This window comes from Serinus canaria, chromosome 1 (assembly GCF_022539315.1).
Source record: "Serinus canaria isolate serCan28SL12 chromosome 1, serCan2020, whole genome shotgun sequence".
In the NCBI taxonomy this organism is placed as follows: domain Eukaryota; kingdom Metazoa; phylum Chordata; class Aves; order Passeriformes; family Fringillidae; genus Serinus; species Serinus canaria.
Genome location: NC_066313.1, coordinates 63,863,934 through 63,883,461, shown reverse-complemented (window position 1 = coordinate 63,883,461; position 19,528 = coordinate 63,863,934). Strand labels below are relative to the sequence as shown.

Here is a 19,528-nt window from a genome sequence, read left to right as displayed (position 1 = left end):
ATTTTGGAGACTGGAAATATGAATCCATCCAAAATTCCTGTATACATTGTAGGAGGCAATCTTTTTTCCATGCACTGAAGCCATTTTATAGCTAATTTTATATTTCATACTCTTTGATATGAGGAGTATCAATCACTTATGCTTGAATAGTAGCAGTTTCCAGTGAAAGTAGAACATTTACTAATATTCACGGAAGTTTTCCTGCAGTGTAAGCTTTCTTAGAAAAAACCATGAGAATGGAAAAAGCTATTTGTAAATATTTTTCTTTAAAAACATGGTCAATTGAGACAACTCTATACTGCCTCCTTTGAAATGTGTTAGCTGTATTTGAGAAAGGAAGGATGTCAACAGCAAAGAAAGAAAAATATAAATACAACTGCATTTACACACAGAGAGTTGATCATGGTACTGCCTGGTGCATATATGAATGTCTCTGTAGACAGTGTGCCATCCTTATTAAGTATTGTTACTGGAAGGACAGAATTGTGTTGATTCATCTGCCTTTATTACATGAAACCTTACTGTACACACACATATATATATATATAAATATACAAATATATAAATATATATATACATACACACACACATGTAAATATGGTTAGTATGCAGCTTAGATGAAATACAATCCTCCTGTGGCCTGTTATTGACATAGAAAATCTGTTTCAATAGACGGAGGAATTACTCCTTTTCAAGTCTGGCAAAGAAATATAGCATGTGACTAATACAACCAATTAGAGAACAGAGCAAACAAAGAGAATTCTAGAAATGTCTCATAAACTTCTTAAGGCACTGGCAGAAAAAAATCTCCCTAATCTTATGGGCAGTTAGTGCATCACAGAATTAAATCTAACAATAGGTCTGCATCCTTTCAAAAGCAATTCCTGTGTTTTAGCATGTCTTAAGTAGTGATTAAGAATTCAATTTTAAAGAAGCACCGCAGTTTAATATAAGAAATTGCACCAAATCCAGTAATTTTCATTCCTGTAAATGTTATGCCTACCATAGACATGTTTTCAGAGCTAATTTATTCTTCACTTTGGGAAATGTCCACCAGTTCTTTGGACTATCCAGTGACAAATATTGATTATAATAAATGTTTTATATTTGCAATCTTATTAGTTGTCTGTATGTCTTCCAAAGTGACTGCAAGTCAACATTAGTGTCAAATTGCTAGAATGATGTTCTGATTTCTAAGATAAAGTAACAGTAGTAATCCTGTTCCATGTTTTTTAAAAATTATTCATACTATAAATTTTAGTCTAGAAGTCATTATGTTGAAGAGCAGTAATATCTAGAAAATACAAAAGAAATGCATACACATGGGCTATGTATTTTTTTTGTTGAAAAATAAATTCATTTGGAATGGTGGTACTTTCATTGTTATGTATTGAGGTTGCATCTTGTAGTTGATTAAAGTTAGATTACTTGTAGTTGGGATAAAAATAGTGAGTTATTATCGAGATACTAATTAAATTTTTGCCAGTTATTTCTATTACTCTCTGCTAAATGTGCAGTCCATCTTGATAATCTGACTGTCAGATAAGTCAAAAACTTGGAGCTTAGCAATGATCAGAAAGAAGGCCATAACATAGAGGGAAGAGAAATTAGAAAGCATTCGTCCCATTTTGCATTTGTGCAAGTGTTGAGAAGGTGGAGAAAAGTGATTTCCAGTAACAGATAGATTTGTGAAAATCCAAATCTCTTGATATACTGTTCATTAATGGATGAAGAAAAGATAACTGAATTATCTGCTGCAAATTATGAGGTAGTTCTCCCTACAAAATGTGGAATCTGTGAAATAACTTGTCATATTTTGTCTTTTTTGTGGACACTACCAAGTTGAGAGAATCATGGTAACATAAAGCTTTTTATTTCATAAATTATTTCTAGCAATGAACATATCATGAGGATATCTCAGATTTCTGCCAAAGAGAATTTTTGGGCTCTCTTATGCTTGCTTATTTAATGATATTTGAATATTTATTCATAATGTGTTAGACAGTGGTACCAATCAGTTGTTGGCCTCAAAGAATATGCCTTTTGGAAAGAAGACATATAATCATGTATGGAAATCTAAATTTACAAATGTCTGCAGGTCTTCATAATATAGAACTGCAATTATATCAATATGGTAGGAACTGTAGAAAAGCTACTGCATGTTTGTTTTTGTATTACAATCAAGTACAATAATAATGTATCCATTGTTAATACCACACTTTTAATATCAGTAACAGCCTTCAGATGTTTACTTTTTGTGTAGCAGACAATTCTGAGTTAGAAAATGAAAGTGTTTTGTTGAATGAAGTTCCATATTAACTGAACACTCTGGGTTTGAGAGAGCTCCCTTGATTTTGGGTGATATTTTGGCCTTAGAATAAAAAAAAAAAAGGAATTATTATATTTGGAAAAACCTCTGAGATCATCAAGTCCAAATTTTGACAGATGCCACCATGCCCACTAAAGTGTATCGAAAAGTGCCACATCTGCTCACTTTTTGAGCACATTCAGGGATGGTGACTCCCCCATTTGCCTGGAGAGCCTGTCCCAGTGCTTAAGCACTCTTTCAGTGAGTAAATTTGTCCTAATATCCATGCTTGGATGAAGTGCTGGGACACAACACAAGTGCACATCGTGCCCCTGTTGTGCCACAGTTGGTATTGGAAAGAGATACTTTGTCTTCAAATGTGTCATGCCACCCTGAGACATTCATCTGATGCCTTGGTCAGCGCCCAGGGTGCTGCCTGTGGGATTTAGTGTTCTGTTACCCTGTGCGACAAGCAGAGCATAAAGGTGAGAGAGGACTGTCAGTGACAATTGACTGCCTTTTCATCTGAAAAAGGGACTACACAGTGTTACCTGTGAGTCATTATCACAGCTACTTTGTAGAGTATCACAGTTCTGCATCACAGTACCAACTCTGCTATCACTGTGCTGTAACAGTACATTTAGCCCCATGCCTTGCCTCTGGCACAGAGTAATGCATAATGGATCTGACGAAACTTGAAAAAGAAAAGAAAAAGAAAAAGAGAAAGAAAAGAGCCCCAAAGCCACAGTGCAGCTCTTGAAGTTACAACACTTCTAGTGAATAAAAGAGTGAAGAAAGAGAGAGGACTCTCCTGACCCTTACAGGTGAATTCTTTACATTTGGAAATGTGAAAATTCTCTTACTCAACTTGCTGCATTAAAACTGGGGTATCTATGTCTTGAAATAACCAGTGGATTTCTGGAACTTTTTCCCACTGTTATATTGGCTTCTGTCTTTCTAATGCTTATCACAACTTGCTTTGCGCACTGCAAATAGATAACCAGAAAACAGTTATAGAATTTGTTAATGTATATTGTATTATAAAAGTTTCTTTTTAGGGGCAAGAGGATTGAAAACAATCTCTACTTTAAAGCTGAATATGACAAAACAGGATTGTTCTTTAAACACATTTTAGGTTTTTTTAATACATGTAATATATTTTAACTCTATTAAAGAATGAACCAATGGAAACTTTATTTAAAGTATCTTGAAATATATATTTTAGACATTTACGGAAGGTCTACTGCTCTAATCAGCAGCTGTGGTATTTCATCCTAGCTAAAGCCCTGAATTTCTTGCCTTCTCTTTCCATGACTAGGAATAATGCTGTTTTCACTTCCTGAGGTTGGCAGGAGCCTGAAATAAGTCAGGCTGACTATTCTTGTGCACCGGAAGTGAGGATCAAATCTTTTTTTCTTTCTTTGGGCAAAAGTGTTGCTTGAGGACCAAAGCCATAAAGGCTTTGATAACAGGTCACCTAAATATTACTGGGCTGTTTCTTCAGTGTGTGGACTCAGTGCAGAGAACAGGTCCCTCTGGGAACACATCTATTCCACCAGAAGGCTATCAGAGCTAAAATTTCACCATTGTGGTTCACAGCTAAAATCTCATTTTATTCTGATCTTATTCTGGTGCCACAAGTACTTATTCACATGGATAAGTTAAATTTCACTTAGATGATTAGGCACGTGGACTACAGTGGGTCTGTGGGAAAGAATTTGGCAGTTCTGTTCGCAAGGCCGAGTTCGGAGGTTGTAGGGAAACACTTCCATGGGGCCATCAGACTGCCTCAGCAGTGTTTAGATATTAGTTTAATCAAAGAACTGTGTGCCATTACCCCAGGATCTGTGTCAAGCTGTGGATTAGGTTTATAAAAAAACTACAAAAGCTCCTGCTGGTTGAAAGATTATGAGTATTTAGCTGCATTACTGCTGTTACAGGCACGAGCACGTCTTTTCAGTATTTTTGAATTATAGCACTGTTAAAATTAGTTGTGTCCATGTAGTTGTAAATTAGACTTAAGTTAAAGGCTAGGGTTTTTTTTAAATACTACTGGTATTCTTATTGTTTTTGACTGTATAACATCAACTGTAATACACTTCTCTAAACTGGTCCCGAAGAATATGTCAATAAAAGACATTGTAGTTAGTAAAATCTAAGAACATTAAATGAAGAAAATTCACAGAGCACCAATAACCACCAGTAACTGTCATTATGTTAAACCTTTTAATTTCTCCTAACAGCAAGAATAGTATTGTGAGAACATGAGATAATACACATGAAAAGAAGAAAAGAACTTCTCTATTTGTAAAAAGTGGAGGGAAGCTGTTCCCATAATAAGTCATTCTATTAAAGAAGAGCAATTATTGCACTCTAGCAATGCAAATGTAAAACAGAAAGTCTTTCAGGAACCAGCCATCATTGTTAGCATAATATATTGTCAGTATATATATGTTTTGCTTTCCCACATATCTTTTCTTTTTTTTTTTTTTTTTGGAACTGCATGGTATTCGGTTAAAGAGATTGTGGATCAGGATTTGGCACTTAAGGAAAAGTATTTTTTTATATTGTTCAAAGCTGACCTCTGCTTTTAAAAGGCTTGATCTGCACTTTTTCATCTGTTTAGAAGCATACATTTTTGGTTAAGAAATTGAAGACAATCTCTTTGTCTTTTTCCTAAGCTAGGAAGGTTGAGATAAAAAAGAATGCCTGCTTTAAAAGTCACACATGGCTGTAATTTAAGTTTTTTTTTACCTCATTGTCCATAACAGTTGAAAGAAACCTTCAATGAAAGTTTATTAACTAGGCCAGTGCCTGAGGCAATAAAGGTTCATTTATTACCAGTTTCTTGGCTGTTTTTCTTCTTCTATTTTTCCGTTAAACTCATAGCGTAAGATAATACTTCACAAAATTAAACCTTTGACCTTCTGTGGAGTTAAGTCGCCTTTGATTAGATAAAGTAACAATTTATGGTCCAGCATGAGGTTGCACATGAAATGAATAATGCAACAGAGTGAATGAGAACTGAGAATCTATTGCTTTTGAAAAGATGACTGTTGTTTAAGAAAGAATGTTCTCTCTTAATTGTATTGTATCGTGGCTGTGTGCATTCCAGTAGGATTTTAAATTGTTGCTGAAAACTGCAGTATAGCCGGGCAGGTATGCAACATACATTGTTTAATTCTGTCACAATTGCACCAAGCCAATAATAAATTCACGGATTACAAAGCCCCATGAAGCTGTAGCAGTTAGTAATTTGTTGTGGTATTTGAAATGTGCTTTGTGATTTCACTTTTTACTTTTCAGTACAAAAGAATATATATATCCACTAGAAAGAGTAACTTCACAAAGTGTAAGTCAATCAGTTCCATAAATGGCAAATATTAGTGATAAAATAATTCCATTTACACATTTTTTGAAGCATTGTTCGACCTGCTAGTAGATCTATTTAAAAAAATGCAGTGTTAATAAAACAGAAGGACACCGCTGCTTTCCACGTCAATGTTTTATTTTTGCAACTGTGTTCTTAATTGTGGAGGCACATCTTAATGAGAAAGATTTTTAGTTTAAAGCATTGCTGTGGAAATTTAGCTATTTTTCTTGTTTATCTTAAATGCTATACCCAGGCCTCAAAATCCGTATTACAGGTTAGGAGTAGTTACAGGAAAAAGGTCTGATTAGACTGATGAACAACAGATGGTTTGAGCTTCACATATACTGGTTTTCTCCCAGTGCAAGACTGTCAGTTTCAGTTTAGTTGCACCAGTCTAAACCATGGATGATTTTTTTTCTAAGTACTCATTCTTTAGCAATATTTAAAGTGCAGGGTTTTGGGTTTTTTCATTAATATGATACCTTTAATAACAGGCCTCTAAGTGATACTAAAAAAATTATCTAGATGAGCAGTTTATGCTGAACCACTCTAGCTGATCAAGAAAATATAGCTATGGGGACCAGACAATAATTTTTTTGACTATCCCAAAATAACACGTAATGAAGTTTTTAGGGTATACCAAGCTTGTTATGTTGGATCAATCTAGACAGCTTAGCAGAAATAAGGTTTCTGGATAACTGTGAGATTCCAGGCACACATTATACATATAAAATTCTTTTAGTGAAGCTCAGTATATTTTAGCTTAACATTATGGTAAAGTTCTCCTTCCTGCAATCCAGTCTATGTAATCAGACCTCTGTCCTCCTGCAGATTGCTTTCCCCTTCTTGTTTTATGTATCACACTATATAAAACACCCATTAGATCACAGACTTGGGTTAGGATCCAATTTCATTTGAAATAACTGGGCAGCAGCGTAATAAGCTACCAAAAACTTGTACCTGAACTGCTGGAACCCCTGAAACCAGTGCAATAACCTACAGTGATCGGGGTCAGGTCCTAGGAGGTAACCCTCCCTTTCTTTCTGAGGCAGGTTTTTTTCAGATTTTAGTAGGAATTTTGCCCAAGTAAGAGCCACAATATGAAATCTGGTATTAAATTAAGAGAGGGCTTGCATTTTTTTCAAGTCAGTGCCATTGAAATAAACTAGAAGCAAAAGGATTAAGCATTAATTTGAAATAATGAAAGGAGTTCTTGCAGAATTGAGATGAGATTTGGAACTCCTCCCATGCAGCGAGTAAAGCATTTCTGCTGGATGAACTTTCCTGCAAATAAATTAAATTAAATGAAACACACTGCTGACAGTTGTGTTTTGGTTTTCTGCCTGTTCTGTGATGACAAAGGTAAAGTTTCTTGAAGATGTTGTAAAAGTCCTAAAGAAGGAGCTTATGTAAATACGCACATTACTGAATTTTCTAAGTAGCCATAAAGACATATCTACACACAGATGTATATAAAATAAAATATAAAGGAAGCTAATAGTTGCATTAAGGAAATTATTGGAATGAGTATTAGGAATTGTTATAATTCTTAGGCATAATTATGAATAGGAAGTAAAAAGTGAATTAAGATCAATTATTTAAATAATTCTGTAATTTGTCCCAGGATGAAGTTTAGACATGCAATTAAAAAATGTATGTTTGGAGCCATATTCAAGGCTCAAAAGTTCCACTCACAGGTCCTTTTCTATTTTGCTTCACAAATAGGGTGTGTTGTAAGCTGCTCACCCCACCAGAACTGAAAGTTTTAAGAGCTTTCTTTTAAGGCAGGCAGGCAATACTATCTGTTGGAAGGCAGAAACCCTGGATGTGATTTAGTGCCCACCAGTAATTCGTATACATTTCGAAAACCTGTCATGATATATGACAGCTCTCTTGGGGACTTTGCTTTTAAAACAGAATTGTTTTCTGAAGATGCTGTGGTTTTTTTGTCATTGTTTTCTGTTTCATTCACTCATTTTTCAGTGTTAGAGACCACACATACTGGGCATACTTCTGGTCTCATTCTCACCCACGAAATCCTGACTTCAGTAGAGTTGCACGGGTGTAAATTAGACTAGGACTTGGCAGGAGAAAGCTTATGATTATATTTGGCAGAGACAGCAGGCTGCAACTTTATTAACATAATTAACAGCTACAAACACACCCAACAGGCCAAAGTAATCTAGTGACAGAAGAGAGAAGGTCTTAGTAGGAGAGGATCCTTCGCGCTCTCTTTTGGTGTTCTGCTTCTTGTTCCTGAGTTCCTGCTAAGGCTTGGCGAGCATTCAATTGAGCTGTAATTCAAATTCATGTGGCTCCTGCAAGACACCTTGAACAGACTTTTGCTGATGAGTCTATAGGAACTGTCAGCAATACGGAGATTACTTCAGAAGCGTGATGGTTGAATCGAACTTTACTTTCTGATGTTTTGCTTTTTGAATTAAATTGTTGGACAAGATTAATTGCACACAGTAAGAGATTTAAATGAATGGCTTTATAAAGCATTAAAGTTCTAAGTATGTCACATGGGAAAAAAGCTGTAAGGTTTAAATGAATAAATGTATTTAATGCATAAAATGTCTAGGCTAATTTTTTAATTCCTTTACAAACATATTGAAAAACCATACTTTATTCATCCATCTTAGTTATACTGCTGTGGTTGTGGTAATTTAATATTCCTGCTCTTTGCTAATCTTCTGGTTCAACAGAAGTAAACAATAGGTTTCATAAATTAAAAATACGCTCCTCAGAACATGCTTCTAAAGATAAAAAACAAGGCTGTAAACATTTATGACTGAAACAAACTAGATTGTTCAAATACTGCCATGATGTATCATGTATATCAATATGGCACTGATATCAGTTAGAATGCAAACAAGGTTTTAAATGATGTGCCCCTTCATTTCAGCTGGAGAATCCGCTTTACACCATCTGCCTATCAGATGGTTAGGAACCAGGACTGCGTATTAATGCCACATGTTCGATTTTCATTCCTCTTGTAATGGTTAGATTCATATTGCTAATAGCTGTGCATGAGCACTGTCGATGAAATTTGTGTGACGATGGAGTGATGAGATATTTATAAAGCTGCCTGTCTCACTGCATAATCAGCAGGAAGAATGCCAGACATAAACAACTTATCAATTTCAGAATATTAATGACAACTACCATTGCCTTTAATCCACTGAATATTTTGGCCTGAATATTTTTTAACTGTTCAAATAAATATTTGTAAAGAGTAAAAAATACCCACGTGGCTGTTCGGTGTGGTCCTTGTTTCTTTCATTTCAGTTGACTTTGTAGGTTACATTTGGTTATCTCATTTTTGAGGGTAACATTTCGGTAGTGTGCACCTTGGAAATTCCTTGGCTACTTATTGTAAGATTAAATTGATATTAAATAATCTTTACATCAAAAGACTTTTTCAAATAATATTTTTTTTAAAAATCCCAGGGTATATATCCATACTGGGACTTTAAAACTTAGTATTTTAAAATATAAATATAGATACATAGATGTGTATTAACTTCTGCTTATAGTATATTTGCCTGCCCCTACTAGTGAGATAAGAAAGATAAGTTGGAACCTATGCTGAAGTTCTGGCTTATACCACACCCCAGTACACCACAGTGCACCAGTGGTTATAAAGCAGGTGGCTCTGATAACTGGCTTTGGGCCTCCCTTGCCACTTGCTTTGCTATATCATCATAGTCAGGTGATAGAAACAAGCAGTAGTAAGGGAGAAACTGTGCTGTAGACTGGAATTGCAGTAAGGATCACCATTAAGCTAGAGTCCTGAGCATTACTTCTTACTTATACCAGGGCTTACATGAGACACACATTTCAGGTTTGTATGGTTTCCATTAATTGCTGTATGGCAAGCTAATCATTTCAATCACTTCTGTGATTGTGTAAGAGAAGGAATGAAATTATTAGTTTAATTTCTACTATTTAAAATTATCATTTTTTGCCACAAGCATTATCTTGCAAAAATCTTACTGCAGAACTAAGCAATTTGTGTTTTAGTTTCTCAGTCCCCACCAAGAGCATACTCTTTTTTTTGCAAATTTTGTAGCAAAAGAGGATTTTTATTTCAGGAGTTCTGCATCCAGGTCATTATTCCAATGCAAGAAAATAATTGCAGGTGGTGTCACAAGTCCTATGTCCAGCATCTCTTTAGTAATGTATGTCATTTGCCCCAGTGCTTGGAAGCACTTGAAAACTGCTGGTCTGAAAGTGTAGTCGCAACCAAAAATTTGGGACCTGCTGTTCTAGTCATTGAATATAATGTACCAGGATATTCCTCCAAATAATTGTTTTTTAAAAATGCTAGGTTTAACTTTTCAGGGATGTATATATATGTTAAAAAAGGAAGTATAGGTTATTGTGTTGTTTAATGAGCACCGGATGCAAACCAAAGTTCAGAGGTGCACCATCCTTTTTTCTGTGGCCAAATTTAGGGACTGTAACCAAATTTGTATAATGTATGGCTTCATATCCTTCCTCTAAGGTAAAAATATAATTGGAAGCAATCCATGTTATTGTCAATACCTTTATAAGATCAGAGCATGCACATTTTGTGATAGTAGCAGAAACTAAAATAAAAGTAAACCCTCATATTTATTCACCTGCTCATTTATTTTTGGCGTTTGGTACATCTTCTACCTGAAACAGCACTTTTGTAAAGAATATTGATCTGTAATTATCACTTGGTCAGTAGTTCTCATTACACTTGGAGGTGTTAGAAGTCAGCCTGTGAGGAGGGTGGGGAGGCTGGAACTGTTTGCTAATCTTTATGTGGTCATGCAAGGCAATAAGGGAAAACAACCTTCAGTCAAGCCACAGTGTATTCAAAGGCACCTCTTATGCCACCTCATAGATTTCCTGATGTCTTCTCACCTTCTGCTTTTTCCCTGCTGTAATTTGCCTTCTGTCCCTCCCCACCACTAGCCAAAAACGTGGCAAAAGTGAACTTGTTTTCCATGTAAGGAGTCAAAGGAGACAACAAGAGACCCTGGGAAGCAGTGGTGCTAGCAATATTTACCTCAGCGGCCTGGGATTATTTGCTTATTTGGTCTTCCTGCTAAATTGCACTCTTCCTATGCTAGACAGCAGCCTTAGAATAGTAAATTGTGGAGTTAGTTTCTCTTGAGATCCATAGGACACTTCACACCTCTCAGAGTAGCTGAAAATCAGACAAGCCGGCACCTCTAAACTAATTACATGGTGTTTTTCAAGCCTTCTCCACATTCAGGGCAAGAATCTTGATTCAAAATGACTGAGGTCTGTTCTCTTCATGTGGCATCACAGGCTGAGGGCTGAGAGTGCACCAATGAATTAAATTTACCTGCTTTATTGCCTTCTCTTTTATTTCTTAGATTTAGTCCTCTATCCTTTCCATCTCTGCCCCCTGCATCAGTTGTGTGGGGGAGGCAGCTCTTGTGAAGTTTTGGCACTGGCTTCTCTCTGCTGCCCCCCAGGCTGGGGCAGGGGGGTCTGGGTGGGCAGCAGCAGAGCTTAGGGACCACAGGAGAATTACCCTGCCTCAGGGAAGAGGGCAAAAACTGATGCTTGTGACTTTGATTAAAGGCTGCATCTAATCTTGAGTTTTAAAGGCATCTGGAGAACTGGACCAGTTCTCCAGTTGCTCTTGACAAAGAGAAATTTACTGGGTTTGTAGAACATTTTTGTAAGTGGCTGGATGGCAGAAGCTTGGTTTGGTAGGAAGAGCACTTGAGTTGCCTGTAGGTGACTTTGGGATTGGTATTAAATGGGTTAATACTTCCTCTTCTCATTGATAAATACTTTATTGTCTTTAAGCCTGGGGAGAGCAGAAGAATGTTCTGCATTATTTTTTTCTAGAAATGCTTCCTAGAAAAACTACATCTCCTTGCTATTATGTATGAAATGAGAAATGACTGAGTTCTATAATCTGTTACTCATAAATAGAAATTATAGACCAGTTATTTCTGTTTTCTTTAGCATGTCTAAAATTAAAGATCTAATGGGAATTTTTTTCCTAAGTATGGTTATTCACCTATTCATAGTCAGACACTCCGGACACCATTTTGAAGCTAAATTAGATTTTTGGCTGCATGTATTTGTAGCTGCATCTTGTTGTGATTTTATTATGAATGCACTTACTGGACACCAAGTTAAAGTTTAGATGAATGTATAGGAGTTATTATCTAAATACAATGTGAAACATTTTACTTGAAGAAGTTGATAGTTTTCAAAACCAACAAGAGGAATGATACTCTGCAGCGCTCTCTGTTCTTATGTAACAAGCATGAAGGAATAATAACAGTCCCTGCAATAATGGAGACTCATAGAATAATGAATATTAATTTTTTTTCATACTTCTTTGCAGGTCTGACAGCAGCAGCTGCAGCAGCAGCAGCTGCCACCAATGCTGCCATAGCAGAAGCAATGAAAGTGAAAAAAATCAAATTGGAAGCTATGTCCAACTATCATGCAAATAATAACCAGCATGGAGCAGACTCTGAAAATGGAGATCTGAATTCAAGTGTTGGTAAGTTTCAGACATAGCATTATTATATGTCCATAATGCTGAGACATTTTGTTAAAATGGTAATCTTTCTGAACTTCCTTCTGAAGTCTTTGATTTGGTGTAAAAAGTTGCATATTTGTTTTCCTTTTCTTAATGCTTTTAGTTTTATTTTGTACCTGACCTTTACACCAGCGTTCAGTGTTGTTGTTACTATTACAAAAACATTCTTTTCTTCACAGACTACTTTTGCAGACTCCAGTTAATATTTTCCATGAAAGAAAGTGGTTTGATTGCTTAGAGTTCATTTTTCAAAGTACAGGTGGAGTGACAGATGATGGTGTCAAAGTGAAATTTAACAATGTCTCCTGCTCAGTGTGCTGGGTATTGACTTTAGGTAATTCAGAACACAAGCTTGAAAGCAAAATATTTCATACTTTCATGTGCCCTGTGACAAAAGGAAAACATACATACACAATAAATTCTGCCATGCTTTGCAGTTCCTATCATATTTTATTTTAATAAACACATTCTTAAAATGTAGTTAACATTTTTTTCCATTTCTTAAGCAGCCATCAGCAACTCTTGTTCTTTTTCAAAAAAGAATTGTTTCAGTATACTTTATTCATTTGTTTGGACAATTTGTTTTGCTAAAGCATACTTCAAAGCTAGGATAACTTTTGTTGTTGTTGATTAAATCTTTAATCATCTGTGTGTGTCTGCTGTAAAATGTTTTGTTATGCCATTTCATTGTATTGGATCCTTTTATCATGTTGAGACAGTATTAACTCAGCAACAGAAATTCAATGACAAGAGGTAGGTTCAGAAGACTGCAGGGAAGATTGGTGTATACTGGAATCAAATGGCCTCAGATAGGCTTTTTGTTTTTATTTTGGCCCTTTGTCTAGATTTTTTTTTTTTTTTAGTTTTCCGTCTTCTAAATACATTTGGAATTAATCTTAGAGGGTATGTACTAGCCTTAACATAAATAAATACATGTTTGTGGACAGTGTTTCTGTACAGTTCAATAGGCTTTGGTAGGGTATTATTTAGAAATAATATGAATTGCAGTTTATAGTACAGGATCACTTGGGTACACACTACTGTAAATAGCAGCAATATGTATACATTACTGAATAAGGAGATTATATGATTGGTTTTGTTTTCCTTTTAAATAAAGGCTTTAAAAATACCTTTATGATGGTGAAGAAAATAGTCTTAAATTACTGAGATACCAACATATGCAGTTACTCTAATACAAGTGTAAAGATTGTTCTCTTGGAGAGAAAACAAGAGAGGGGAGAGAGCAGGTGTCTTTGAAATCTGGGAGGAGGAGATAGGTACAAATGAAGTGGAAGGACCAGTTGGCCTCTAGCACACTGGGAGAAAAGTGAAGTAATGAGAGGGTGAACAGGGTAAATACAAGCCGAGAAGATAAAGAGTGTGTACTAGAACTAGAAGGTAATTTAGATTTTCAGGCTTAGATGAATCCATTATGTGAAATAAAAAGTTCAAATACTGGTTTGTGGAGCTGCTATTCTGCTTGGCAGTTCTAGTTATAAACCACATGTGCATCCATGGGGATGGAAAAGTTAACAGGTAATCAGCATCTAAACCACACAGGGTATTTGTAGAAGAGTGGATGGAAGGAATATCTGAACTTCCTCTGAATAAAAAGAAAAATATCTGTTTTGAAATCCTTGTTTTAGGTAAGATTTAGATAACTAATATGCTCTTAGACAGCCTAATCATTCTCCCTATTTAAGAAAATACATTCTAGCTATTTTAGTCGGGCAAACCTAGCGAAGCAAGATTATTTATTGTCATTGTCAAAATTTCCTCTCAGCCCCTTAACTTACTTGTTAGCTTCAGTTAATTTCCCAATTTAACTGAATGAAGAATTGAGTTAATTTTGTACAGAAAAAAATGGCTCTTCTGAGTAGAGTGAATAGCTTTCCAGTTGTCTCCATTGAGGAATGGTGCTGTAAATACAGTTTTCTTGTCTGTGCGTCTTGAGACAAGGGATTCTTGAGCTACACCCTTCATACATAGGATTTCTCAAGAGCAATTTGATTTATTTGAGTTTTTTTATACTGAACCCTGTCCAGTGTCCAGTGTTGGTCAGGCATATGGAATCAGAGAAATGACTCCTGTGCTACTCATGTCAGGGTGTTACCAGGTTCATGAAGAGTAGAGTTCTTTGTTTATTAGTTGCATTTTTGAAAATTAGCACACTGTATTATCTTGACAGGAACTCATATTTCAAAGGTGTTGCTTGTATTAGGTAAGTACACTTCTGCATTTTTTCAGGAGTGTGTTTACTTATGTATTTTCAAATAAATATTATCAAGTCCATATACCATGAATGTTTTAAATTATAGCTTGCTAGGGAAGAATATGAAATAATACATTACTGAATGCTGACAGGAGGAAAGAATAAAACAAAAGAAAACAACCTGATTTTTTCAGTTTAGATTTTAAATTAGCTTATGTGCCTGACCAAACTGAAAAGGAACAAATGATCCAACCAGGCTAAAAGCTTAACTGAGTCATCCTAGCCCATATGTAGCAGGAATTATGGTGGGTGTGGATTTACCATCCTGTGCTCCAATGCCTACAAAAAGGTGGATAAATAAAATAAGGGCTCTTATTTTATTGATCTTATCACATTGACATGTCAGGTTTACTTCTGAATTGTCTTGCTTTTTCATTTTAATCAAATGCTTAATGTGAATTTCAGAAGTAATTCTTGTCATCAAACATTGTATAATTATACAGAGCACTACACAAATTTATTAACTTGGTCCTTTGAAGCAATGGCCAAAAGGTTAGTGAATGAAAGGAGTTAAAGGAAGGCAATGATACTAATAAGTAATTATTTTATATCTCTCTGTTTTGCTGGTAACCTTGAGCTTGCATCCTCCCACCAGAATTATCATTTTAGAAGGCAGAAAAAAAAAAAAAGAAATTACAGAGGAATCAGAGTGAGGTATTAGCACACTGAGTAAAATATATGGCTGCAACGCCTTTCTCCCCCATCCACAATCAATTGGATTCTTTTAGTTTAATATTTACTTGCTAAGATGAGATGCTAGTCTGCATGGTGATAAACAGTCTGCTACTGGCATCTGAAGGTGACCTGTCAGTTCATATGGACAAATCTCCTGCTTACTGAAATGTACAAAATAAATCATTAAAGCAGGCAGGTGCTCATTCCCAGATTTAAATCACCATAGATTTATGATTTGAATTAATGCTTCATTTGGTCATAGAAATAGATGCTGAGACAAATGATATGCAGTGGTTGGGGCTTCCATACTGTAGCCATCCTAATATTGATTACTGAGATGTCTTTGCAATCTCTTGTTTATATCAAGTACTGTCTTGTGACAGCTTGGCTGATATGAGCTACATTGCAGATAAGAAGGAAAAATGTCTCAGGTTCCTTTTAGTGGCAATCCTACATACAACATGCAGGATAGATAAATTATTGGGGTTTTGTTTAAAAAATGAATTCTGTAGGGCAGCAAAGGAAAAAGAAAGATTATGCTATGTGAAGGGGCTTTTTTTCTTGTTCTTGTATTTGGTAGGGGTTTTTTGTTTGGTTTTTTTTGGGTTTTTTTTTTTTTGGTTTTTTTAAATTTGGTTTGGGTTTTTTTAATTAATTGCTGAATAAAAAGAAAGAGAGTGGCAAGGTCAAATTTTAGATTACACTGGCCAGGTTCTTCTCTTTTTCATTTTAGCATCTTAGTGTGATATTAGTATCAGTTGTATGTTTACCATCTGATGCTCTAAGGCAATGGATAGGTAAAGCAGCTCAATCATTTCCTTGCTGCTTAAGTACTTACTGCCCTGCTGTCCTACTTCATTAACCTGCAGCAGCAAAAGATAAAAGCCTTTGAAAATAAATACTTTTTAGAAGCTATTTTTGTGGGCTAGAGTTTGCTATCTATAACTTGGTAGGAAGTGAAGAACAGTCCGTATACTTTTGCTTCCCGAACATTTTATATAATGAAAACACTATGCATACACTTTAGGGAATACTCAAAGGATTTGTTAAGACCTTTGCCACTTGCTAAAATATGACTCATAAAACTTGTAAACAACTATCAACAATAGTAAATTACTTTCTTAGTAGGAAATGAGTTCATATCTATTCAAAATGTGATCTCAAAACAGATGTCCCAAGAAAATGTCATTGTTTAAACGACATTCATACAAAAAAAAATGCTATTATTTCTTTAAGGAAGTGAAGCAATCATGAAGATTTTGGTGTTCTTAATTTCTAAACACAGTTAGGAAATACAAGGCAACATTTTACACTTGGCTAGCATGTTAGTCCATAAACAACCACAAAATGTGTTGAAAATTAAGAGATTTTCTTGGCATGTTGGGTTTCCTCTTCATCTGCATTACCTTGCAATATTTAAAATTATGATACAAATACAAGGCTTCCTGTGATGTGTTGTTCAGAAGTAATGCTTGCTTGTATACTGTTCTTTTTTTTCATCCAGAATCAGAGATAAAATGATTTAGGTGAAATTATTTTTCTCCGGTGACCTTGCCCAATAATAGAACAGTACAAAATGCAGTAATTTCCTTTTTCTAAACACACGTGTCTATTTTAAGGGAAAGAAATACTTTTATGGTTTCAGGAAAAAGTCTTGGAGACCTTGAAAAAGCAAATAAAAGGAAACAGAGAATGCAGGCCACTGAGCACAGCTCTGCAGTTGCACATCTGATTCTCTGCCTTGGCAATGTTAATGAACCTCAAATCCTCCCTATAATTAGATGAGGGAATTGCTTATATTTTCAAACAGATGATGCTGCTGTAATGAAACGATTGGAAACGATTGACAGGGAACTTAAAAGTGTCTACAGTAGTCATTTAGTTTCCGGGTTTTGGGTTTAGGGTTTTTTTTCCCCTTCCTTCTTCTTTTTTTTTTTTTTTTTTTTAATGTAAAAGAAGATTGGCTGTAGATACAGGTCCTGGGAGAGGTAGTAATTTACACAGAATGCTATGACAGGTGTCTTTGTATAGCATGGAAATAAAATGGAAGACAGAGGAATGATGGGCAGGCATGGCAATTTTTTGGGAGGGGGTGTCCTGTGCTTATTCTGCCTGGGTTCTTTAAAAGGGGCCGAGACTCAAGAGATGGATCTGGATTGAGTGCACAGCTGTAACTGCTGATGAGCTAATTGCTCCTTATCTCTCAGCCCCATTCATCTTCATTTTTTACCAATTACTGAGAATTATCTGTGTTCTCAGTTGGATATGAGAGTTAATCCTTTTTGGTTAAGCTGGCAGTACTGTGAGCAGATTCCAAATCATAGGGTGAAAAAGCCAGAGCAAGCTTGTTCTCAAACTCTCTCCAGTTCAATGACAGTATCAGTAGTTCATAAGAATTTTTCTGTTGTTTAACAGATTAAATACTGGGTTTTTTTTTTTTTTGGGTTTTTTTTTTGGTTTGTTTTTTTTTTTTTTTTTTTTTACTTTTATACTATTATTAATATGTATTTTTCTCTTAGAGTAAACTGTATATTCCTAGGTGGATGTGTTCCCTTTTTAAAAGTATTGCAAAAATGAGAATAAGATAAACATTAACTTCAGACCAGGAGGATTCTTTGCAGAACGTCAGTGTTTATTGCATGATAGCACTTCTTTTAATGACAAGACTGTGTATGCAACTTTGACATCGTGGGACATAAGACAAATGCTTGTCAGTGGCAGATACCTACTTTTGTAAATTTGTTTGAGATCTGTAGGTGAAAAGTGCTGTCTAGGTGCTTGCAAAAGCATAATCATACAGCCTTAAGGACAAATGTGCTATGTGGAGCACATCGTATTTCAAGCTAAAGGAATGCTTTCATAAAACTGTGCTTTGGGAACACACAGAAACCAGAAACAGATCATTTAGTTGTAATCAGGTCACTAAGCTTTTTTCCTAGAATTTTGCTTGTCATGGAAAAAAAATCTTGCATCTTATAGCTAAAATGTGATGTTTGTCTGTCAACCAGGAATATAATTAGTCCATATCTACTTCCCTAGACTTTAATTGCGATGGTTAAATTTGCTAAACAGGGCAATAACTGGTTGTTATGACCTGAGCACCAGTTAGTAAATTAGAAGAATTATTAGCAAAGATTCAGCATTTCATGTTGGAAGGTCAGTTGTGCCATAACAGTTCCCTCATCTAGATTAAATCTTCACTGTGAAGTTCATTGAAACAAATGTAGGCATTTGCATCTGAGTCACCTTAGACTCAACAGACAGCAATAGGCGGTTGTAGGGGTGATCCATCTCACCCTAAAGTAGATGGCAAAAGGAGATCAGATAAATTGCACCTCACACGTGCTTAGTCATGCGACTACCGAGTTGTAGTTACAGAAAGGAAGTTAAATGAATGGATCTCACTCTCAATGCATGCAATTAATATTTTGTGGAATAAGATTTGAAGATTTGAAGGAGGTAACAGGTCTTTTCCAAGACAGTGATACAGTCATGGCAAAATAGTGCTTGAGGCACAGTGAAATAGAAAAGAAAAAGAAATAAATTTACTCTTCAGAAACAGCAGGTGAGAAGTTTAGCAATTCTCACAGAAAACTATTTAGATATAAATATACTCACAAGTTTCTGTGATTGTATGGGTGTGCTGCTGCTGCAAAGAGTGATTTTACCTACATGAAGCATACTGGAGAGCAGGCTTCTAAAACTGCAGAAGCAAAAGCTTCCAGTGTGACATTTGTGCTTTGGGCTTGCTATGAAGCTGTATTGAGTTCATGGAAAAATCTAAATTAATAAGTCTATCTTGTCAGCAAGATAAAGAGGAAAAAAAAAGCTATTTATATTGTTTGATCACATTTACTTTATTTCCTGTTCCATGAAAGATAATCCTAATTGGATAAATAGTTGGATAATTTAATCTCCAATGTGATTTATTTTCAAAATGCATACTATATTGTTATGGCCATTTTTTATTTTTATTAGTGCCTTGAATGAAACTAACAAAATTGTTAGGTTTTCATTCAATTTTGTTTCATCTTTCCTTGTTATCTGCAGTAAATGTAGTAAAACCTGATATTGTGGATGTGCTGTGTTAAGAAATATAAGTTTAATACACACCTCATTTTGCTAAGTAGGTATGATAGTCTATAGGATCATAAAAAATAATAATTAGAATCTTCTTTTTAAAAAGAAAACACTAAACTTTGGGGTTATTAGTTCAGTTTTAGGAAATAATGTCTCTGGTGGAATAAGTGACAAGTTAACATATCTGTCATACAATAATTGAATTATCATTATGAAAATGTGTCTCTTTTCTGTGTTACAGACATGTAA

At 35.3% G+C, this 19,528-nt stretch overlaps 1 protein-coding gene across 6 annotated transcripts in view; it reads left to right on the top strand.

Moving 5' to 3' along the window:
* Positions 1-19,528, top strand: part of DACH1 (dachshund family transcription factor 1) — a 353,381-nt gene that overhangs the window by 171,483 nt on the left and 162,370 nt on the right. For all 6 annotated transcript variants that reach the window (XM_050978249.1, XM_050978250.1, XM_050978246.1 and 3 more), the window contains exon 3: positions 12,052-12,213. In XM_050978249.1, the coding sequence (XP_050834206.1) occupies positions 12,052-12,213 (162 nt within the window). The remainder of the gene's footprint in view (positions 1-12,051; positions 12,214-19,528) is intronic.